Source organism: Girardinichthys multiradiatus, chromosome 24, assembly GCF_021462225.1.
Source record: "Girardinichthys multiradiatus isolate DD_20200921_A chromosome 24, DD_fGirMul_XY1, whole genome shotgun sequence".
In the NCBI taxonomy this organism is placed as follows: domain Eukaryota; kingdom Metazoa; phylum Chordata; class Actinopteri; order Cyprinodontiformes; family Goodeidae; genus Girardinichthys; species Girardinichthys multiradiatus.
Window position 1 is genome coordinate 6,086,661 of NC_061816.1, and position 8,384 is coordinate 6,095,044.

The 8,384-nt window shown below is 43.5% G+C and overlaps 1 protein-coding gene across 1 annotated transcript; it reads left to right on the forward strand.

The window, feature by feature from the left end:
* The first annotated feature begins 1,794 nt into the window (after nucleotides 1–1,794).
* bzw1a (basic leucine zipper and W2 domains 1a) lies at nucleotides 1,795–8,384 on the forward strand. Its single transcript, XM_047355870.1, has 12 exons — nucleotides 1,795–1,935; nucleotides 3,564–3,636; nucleotides 3,725–3,901; nucleotides 3,985–4,079; nucleotides 4,157–4,222; nucleotides 4,481–4,616; nucleotides 4,711–4,820; nucleotides 5,680–5,850; nucleotides 5,923–6,069; nucleotides 6,386–6,524; nucleotides 6,640–6,762; nucleotides 7,761–8,384. Exons 2-12 carry the CDS (start codon nucleotides 3,573–3,575, stop codon nucleotides 7,790–7,792), a joined length of 1,260 nt encoding a protein of 419 aa, XP_047211826.1. The 5' UTR covers nucleotides 1,795–1,935; nucleotides 3,564–3,572; the 3' UTR covers nucleotides 7,793–8,384.

Here is an 8,384-nt window from a genome sequence, read left to right on the forward strand (position 1 = left end):
AGTGAAGCGAGTGGAGTGTTGTCGTTCATTGGCCGCGCGAATTACTGACGAAACACGCCCACAGCATAACATATCCTCCACCATACCTTACAGTGGGCATGAAGTCATTTTCCTAACATTCATGTTACCTTGAATACCCTTACCTTTTTTGTGAGTCTGTAGTTCCGCTTGAAGTCTTCTTTGGTATATACCAAAGCTCTGCTAAACATGCAACGTGCCTGTACTAGCAATAAGTCTGTTGGCCCTGTTGGCCCTGCTGTGTTACTCTGAGATTCTTATTTCCATAATAAAAGGGTCCACAGAAATGGTTCTAGTGTTCTGAAAAACACAATTTCGTCAGATTTCACAGATAGCCATAGCTAAAAGCAGCACTCAGACCCTCCAGCCAGCAGAACCTCAGATGTGACAGGATAACTTGCAGCTCACCCCATGTGGACAGGGTGTGATAGACAGCAAACACAGCCTGATCTCTGTGCAGTACTCCCAGCAGTACGCAGGGGGGTGCCTACTCCCAATATGTCTAACAGTGCATGAAAACAGTAGAAAACCTGCTCAACTGTGAGAAAAAAATTAGTGTGCCCATCTTACTAATGCCACCCTGGGCAACCCCCCATATTAATACCTGCTGCTTATTGAGGGCCACATTGTTCTAATAAATAAATACTTTATTGTAGAAACATAATAAAAGTTTCTATAGGGCTGTGAAAAAGTATTTACCCCCTTACAGATTTATTTTCTTGCTTTTTTGTCACTTTAAATTTTTGGATCCATTTAAAGGTGGACTTGCTTGTGTGCTTTGGATCTTTGCGCTGATTTTTAGAAAAGGGCGTTTGAGCTTCAGGTCACAAACTGCTGGTCAGATATTCTTCGATATTCTTCTTCAGGATGTTCTGCTAGACAGCCGAATTCATGTTTTTTTTGTTTTTTTCCAGGTACAGCAGCTCACCCAAGCCATCAACACGATGTTCTAGTTCTGAAATATTGTGTTTGCTTTAAACCAGATGTAATGCCATTAACACCTTGCAACAAGTTCCACATTTCTCCCATCAGTTCAAAGAATATCTTCTCAAAAGATCATTAAAATGTTTATTCCTTAATGTTTTCTTGGGTCAGCAGTGGTTCTGGTCTTTGAACTCACCCATGGAGGCCATCTTTGTTCAGTGGCTATGTCCTTTTGTTGAATCATGACCTCTGACCTTAACTGAGGCATGTAAGGCCTGCAGAGCTTCTGACATTCTTCTCGGTTCTTCTGTGACCTCCTGGATGAGTCATTAATACACTGTTGGAGAAACTTTGGTGACCCAGCCAGTCCTTGAAAGTTTTTATAAGTTCTTCCTTATATGTAGATGACTCTTGTTGTGGTTCATTAGAGTCCTAAAGCCTTAGGAATGGCTTTTAACCCTTTTATGATCGACGTCAATGACTCTGTTTCTCATGTGTTCTTGAATTTCTTTAGATTAGGTCGAGATGTTTTGCTTTTTGAGATCCTTCAGCCTACTTCAGGTGGTCAGGCTCTAATCAAGTGATTTCCAGGTTGTACAGGACTGGCAGTAATCAGTGGTGTGGCTAGGACAGTTAATGTGGTTAATCACAGTTAATTCATGATTTCACCAGGAGAGTAATGGGGTCACATGGGGTCAGGTTGGTTTGATCCTTTGACAAAACAGCAAAAACAGAAGAAATCTATAAGGGGGTAAATAATATCCGTCATCGCTGTCAACAAAGTAGATTCAAAACAAAACGTTAATTTTTGAGCTTTGCTGAAAAATGTTTGGGTTAAAATATTGGATCAACTTGGTCTATGTACGCATGCGCGGTGGGCGGAGCCAGCTGTAGTCCTGACGGGAAGGTCTTTTTGTTTGGACCGCTCAGAGACTCCCGACACTTGCTTCCCTTCACCTGGTTCACAACCGTTTTTTATCTGCATTCATTTCGGTGAGTATCCTCGACAACAGCCTCCGGATGTTCTCTGAAACACGGGGAGTTTCTGTGGGCAGGCGGCGCGGTTCCTCTGTGGCTGTAACCGGAGCTTAGAGGCTCTTTGGAAGCCGGGGATTTTACTCCAGGTCGGTTAGCTTTAGCTGCGCTCACAATTTTTATAGCTCTGCGGCGATATAATGTCGCGGCCTGTCGTGACATTTCGATGGAAAATTGTGTTTAAATACAGATCAGCTTTTCTTGGTATTTAGGGTTATGGACCAGAACATTCTAGTGATTTAAGCCCGGTTAGTAGCCTAGCAGGCCCGGCTAGCAAACAGCGGCCGGGCGCATGGTGAGGCCCGGAGTTAGCTCCGGCTAATCCCTCAGTTAGCCGACTTTAGTTGAAATGATCCCCGCTTATAACTGATCAGAATGCTGCTGAGATGTTTCCGCGTTGGATTCACACGCTGCTGGTTTTAAAAAGGCCGAAAATAGCAGCCGTTGTTTGAAATCACGACCCGACACCCACAAGCCCCGTTGTACCTCCCAGCTTCGCCTTTTGTCTGGCCCTCCTTCCTTTTGTGCGCCGGTTAAACAGCCTCACCTGGGAGACTGCACAAAAAAAAATTATTATCGGTTATTTTGCGTCGTCTCGCATCAAATAGCTTTGGTAATTTTCTTTTTCTGAGTGTAGAGGAAGCTAAATGTTGGTGCCTGTGATCAGGTGGGAAATGTATGTATTTTATAAACCTTCTGTTGACATAAAATAGGTATGTGAAAACAAATCTTTCATATAAAAAGTTATCTGTTGGTTAAGTTACAATTTTACATTGAAACCATGAAAAAGTTTCACCCGATATCAAAATGATCAATAAATATTGATTGACTTAATGGTTTATATTTTGTTTAATTCAGGCAGAATGCCTCATCTGTTTCTGTAGAATATAATTGAACATCCTTATTAATGATATGCTGGATTTTACTTAATCAAAAGGGATTCTGAAATTAAATAAAGTTTAAATTTTCAGGGATGGAGCTATTATGCAAAGATGTGCTATTATGGGATGCTGATTCCGTTTTGCATTGTTTCTGTTTCTTTTCGCTCCTCGCCGTCTTTCTCCATAGCTGGTCACCTCAGTTGGCGTCCACATATCAGCCGGACAGGCTGTCATTAGTGGAAGAGAGACGGTTGTTTAACACACAGAACCACCCCGCTGGAGCATAGTGCCCTGAATGGTTAACTAGCATTTAACGAAGCCTCGAAGCATTAGAGGAAACATTTCCGCTCTGGTTTAAAGCCTTGGTGTACCATCATGTGATACCCAGCCAGTGTCTAACTAAAATCATGGTTTTTAGATGACAACCAACGACCGTTTTCTTTTGGATTTCCTTAAATCTGGAGAATTTCTCCGCTATGACTCATTGGAAACAGGGACAGAGAAATGACAGTAAAATCCTTGAGAACGATGCCTGGAAAAGTTCGGGAAGCCTGGAAAACGGTGTGAGATCAGGAGAAATGGGTGGTTTTAATTAGCCGTGTTGATTAGAGATGCATTGATCAGGCTTTTCCTGGCAGATCTGCCCATTCCCTTCTTTGTGGGATAAATGTTTAGGTCCTAACCACCATGTTTATCTCTTCCCAGGTGTCTTTTATGAATAATCAAAAGCAGCAAAAGCCAACGCTAACAGGCCAGCGTTTCAAAACGAGGAAAAGAGGTAAACCCTCCCAGCGTGATAACCTTTCTCTCCTGGAGGCCTTCCCTCTCTCCCCTTTTGATTCAGTGTGTCTGATTTTTGCCCCCAGATGAAAAGGAGAGATTTGACCCTACTCAGTTTCAAGAAAGTATCGTACAAGGCTTGAATCAAACTGGCACTGATTTGGAGGCGGTTGCAAAGTTCCTTGATGCCTCTGGCGCCAAACTCGACTACCGCCGGTATGCAGAGACACTGTTTGACATCCTGGTGGCCGGCGGGATGCTGGGTAAGTCTGCGGGGTTGTGGAAAACCGGACATGTCCTGTTTAAGTTGCTTCAAAGCTAAACGATGGCGTCCTGTGTCCCGCAGCCCCAGGCGGGACTCTGTCTGACGACATGACCCGCACCGAGTTCTGCCTCTTTACGGCGCAGGAAGACCTGGAGACGATGCAAGCATATGCTCAGGTGAAGCGAGTGAAGCAACCTTCATGTTGTCCAAGCTTTGACTGAATGTTGACCCGGTTTCTGTTTACATAAAACAGGTTTTTAACAAGCTGATCAGGCGTTACAAGTACCTGGAGAAGGGCTTTGAGGAGGAGATCAAAAAGGTGAGGAACCAGAGGGATAAATGTTTTCTGCATGACCTGAGCGGGTTGGACAAGAGCCATGCAGCTGAACAACACACTGTTGCTTTGTTGACTGAGCTGTTTACAGATGAAGTGAATTATAGCTGCAACTGGACCCCCACAGTCTTGACAGGAGGTGGTTCAGCTTCTAGATCCGACTTCGACAATAACAGAACTGTGGAGTGATGTAAACCGGTGGGAGTCTTCACACCTTTAAAGCTTGTTTGTGGTTGTTCGCAGTTGCTGCTGTTTCTAAAGGGGTTCACTGAGTCCGAGCGCAACAAGCTAGCCATGCTGACCGGCATCCTGCTGGCCAACGGCAGCATATCCGCCTCCATTCTGATCAGCCTCTATAACGAAAACCTCGTCAAAGAGGGTGAGAGTCCTCGGCCAGTTCTTTCTGGGTTTGTCGCAGCACCGACGCTGACTTTCTGTCTGTATTTGACCCAAGTATGCCTCCTTGTTTCCAGGAGTCTCTGCAGCCTTTGCTGTCAAGCTGTTTAAGTCATGGATCCACGAGAAGGACATCAACTCTGTTGCTGGCAGTCTCCGCAAAGTCGGCATGGACAACAGGCTGATGGTAAAATCCCTTCTGATCATGAGTTGAGACATCAAACTGATTGAGGGGCAGAACTGAGAAGGTCTTGTGTTGAACCTGCCGTGACGCCCAGGGATCATATGAACCTGTGGATGTTTTTTATCTGGATCCAGATCATTTCAGGGTTTTTCTGAAGAACATTAGATAATTAATCAGTTTTCACAACGAAACCATTTCCAGCTCTCATTATCTTAAGATGGCAGCTAAGCCAACTAAACTGTTCATAAGGAAATTGGCTACATCTGAATAAATTAGGTGTCGGGTAATTTTGAATTCAGTTTCTCAGACCCATAAAGAACTATGAAGCTAGCTATTCAGAGTGTTTATATCCAGGCATATAAATGGAAAGTTGAGTGGAAGGAAGAAAATGGGACAGGGAAAGGTGCCTAAACTTTCTGCAGGTCTGAACTCTGTTCAGTTTAGGGTAAATGTTGCATTTCACTTGCAAATCAAAAATAAATGCTTGAAATACGCCACCTAAATAAGTTTCATTTGTTAATTGGAATTGTGTTATGAAATACATTTTTCTTTGATACTCTACTGTATCGCACGTGTAGATTATTTTCTAGACCCAGGATAAAACCCACTGCTATAAAAATAAAATAGGATTACTGGCCTCCTGTTGGGTCCACATCACCATTCAGTTATTCTGAAACAAGCTTAAAGGTCTCAAAGTAATGAGGAAATTATAGTGTCATTAAAGCTCAAGGCAGGAATCTGAAGATAAGTAGTTGTCTAGATGGCTTAAAATTCTCTTCTGTGTATAAAATTTGAGTTTCCAGACAACCTGTAGGATCTCCTGCCGTGTGTCTAATCTCGTCTGCTTTGGGACGTTTTTCAGGAACTCTTTCCTGCCAACAAACGGAGCTGCGAGCATTTTTCTAAATACTTTACCGACGCCGGGCTGAAGGAGCTGTCCGACTTCGCCCGCAACCAGCAATCGATCGGCGCCCGCAAGGAGCTGCAGAAGGAGCTCCAGGAGATGATGGCCCGCGGTGACCCTCAGAAAGAGGTGAGCTTTCAGCATTTCTCTGGGTGGTGAGACCCAGAAGGACTGGAGTAACCTGGGATGTTTGTGCTTCAGATCATCGCCTTCACCAAGGAGGAGATGAAGAAGGCCAGTCTCTCTGAGCAGGCTTTGATCAGCATCATCTGGACCAGCGTGATGAGCTCCGTGGAGTGGAACAAGAAAGAAGAGCTGGTGACCGAACAAGCCATCAAACACTTGAAGGTGGGCCAGAAAATACCGTCACAACAGTTTCTGCTGTGAAATGATCTGAACAGGCGGCTGATTGGAAGAAAACCCCAACAGCGCCCCCTGTTGTTGGAGCTCGAGGTCACATCTTGGGCTTGGTGTAGGAAGAGGTGGTACCTGATGTTTACTGAAGCTCCACCTCTATTTTACTAAGTGCTTCTGTTCTGATCTCGGGCAGGTTGTCCCGTCTAGCTTTGAAATTTCACTCAAACCAAAACAAGGATGTTAAAGCAAACAGAGACCCAGAATCCTGTTGATCCAGACTTCACTCTGACCCATCTGTCTCCTGCAGCAATACAGCGATCTGCTGAAGGCCTTCACCTCCCAGGGTCTGTCCGAGCTCAGCCTGCTGCTGAAGATCCAGGAGTACTGCTACGATAACATCCACTTCATGAAGGCTTTTCAGAAGATCGTGGTGCTCCTCTACAAAGGTCAGGCTAGGGTCTCATTTTAAAACTCCCTGATGCTGTTTTATTGAGTGACCTTGTGTGCCAGTACCCAGTGGGTGGCCTGTATGTTAAACTTTGACCCGGTTCTGTCTCCCAGCTGACGTATTAAGTGAAGAGGCCATACTGAAGTGGTACTCTGAAGCCCACCTTGCCAAGGGGAAGAGCGTTTTCCTGGAGCAGATGAAGAAATTTGTGGAGTGGCTGAAGAACGCTGAGGAAGGTAACCACATATCACTAATGTAATATTTAGAGACAGTGTCTCCTGGCAGCAGATGCTCACAGGTCACCAACGACAAAATGCTCAAGGTCAGATTGATCAGAAAGAAGAAAATATTGTTTTCTGCAGGACTCCTTTTCTGTTCTAACTAAAGCGTCGCTACTTAGAAACTCTTCTACCAGATCATGCATGAAATGTTCAATGCAAAGAGCTTAGTGGATTAGTTGAATACCATCAGAACCTCAGTGGTACCAGTTCATCTGGATGGGATGTCGTCGTACTGCACAGACGAGCTCAGGTTGCTGTTCTAACGTCTGTTTGAGGCTTCCTGAAAACGACGTTTAATCGGAAACAAGTTTGCATTTAGCTGAAAGTAGTTTGGTTAAGAAATGTCATGCAGCAAATTTGCATTTAACTTCATTTATCGACGTCTATCCCATAGATCTGCTTTCAGTCTGGATCTTATTTAGCTACAGCAAATGTAATGTGAAAATGAACCTTAATGATGCTAAAATGTGGTTTAGTAAGTGACTCTTTAACCGACGCGTTCAGTAGTTGTTGAATCTCTTGCACAAATTAAAAACCAAACCAGGAGTTGTTTGAGTTAAATGACTTCCTGTTTTTATGGGGGAAAAAATTAACAATTTTTTTTAGCTCTTGTGTTTCTGCAGGATTTTGGTCCTTTTTTGTTCCTGTTTCTTTAAACCTTCAAATGTCGGGTTTTCCGAACTGTTCCAGGATCTTATTTATCCTGTATCGTTGAGCCGGTTGTGTTCTACAAGTCAAACAAATCTCCTGAACTCTTCATAATGTCCCAAAGAAAACTGGTTCAGTTATCCCAGACCTTTTATTATGGTATGGTGGAACCAAACTGGAACTTCCGGGCCAGAACTCCACAAATTTAAACTTGCTGTATTTTCATTTTCCCCAAATTTAGTGGCTTTTTGTTAAACATTTTACTAAAATAATTTCATTTTCCTATTTTTTTTTTTTTCCTGCAGAGTCTGAGTCAGATGAAGAGGAGGCAGACTGAAACCTTCATCACCAGACGAGCTTTTCATTTTTGTCTTTTTAAATTTTTGTTTTGTAGCAGCAGGAGCAGCAGAACATCTCGACCCTTCTCTTCTACCTCCTGTTACTGATTTATCTCCACAAACACTTCTACCACTGAAATGTTTAAGCAGTATTTCAAACTGTTCTGGTTGAGGGGTTGCGGCTCCCATGTGGAATCAGAAAAACCAGGAATTCTGCCCTCCTTTCTTGATTAGTTTCTAACGCCTTCTCTAATCTGGATCCAAGGATTCAACGCAGTCTCAGAATCCTGGTTCTGAAGCAGGATGGGGTTTATATTGAAGTTCAAGCCGTGCGACTGAAAATGTTGTCAGTTTTGCCAAAGTTGTTTTTCCTGTCCCGCTTTCCTTTGACTTTCGATTTATTTTTTGGCAAACGCTTTTTATTTTTATTTCCACTTTGTTTTCCTGGTTCTGTTCAATCCGTTACCCCATCCTCCCACCCCCGCCCTAAAAGATGCCTCGCCAGCTACCTGATTATCGTCAGTTTATACTTTCTTTAATCGGATATAAACCAATTTGACTTTTTTATGAAATAAAGATTATTGAAGCGCT

What these genes read in the sequence shown, in the direction of transcription:
- bzw1a (XM_047355870.1), top strand. Translation starts at nt 3,573, where the DNA reads ATGAATAATCAAAAGCAGCAAAAGCCAACGCTAACAGGCCAGCGTTTC. An exon ending in TTTCAAAACGAGGAAAAGAG is followed by an intron (nt 3,637 to 3,724) that starts GTAAACCCTCCC and finishes TTTTGCCCCCAG; the next exon opens with ATGAAAAGGAGAGATTTGAC. An exon ending in CGATGCAAGCATATGCTCAG is followed by an intron (nt 4,080 to 4,156) that starts GTGAAGCGAGTG and finishes TACATAAAACAG; the next exon opens with GTTTTTAACAAGCTGATCAG.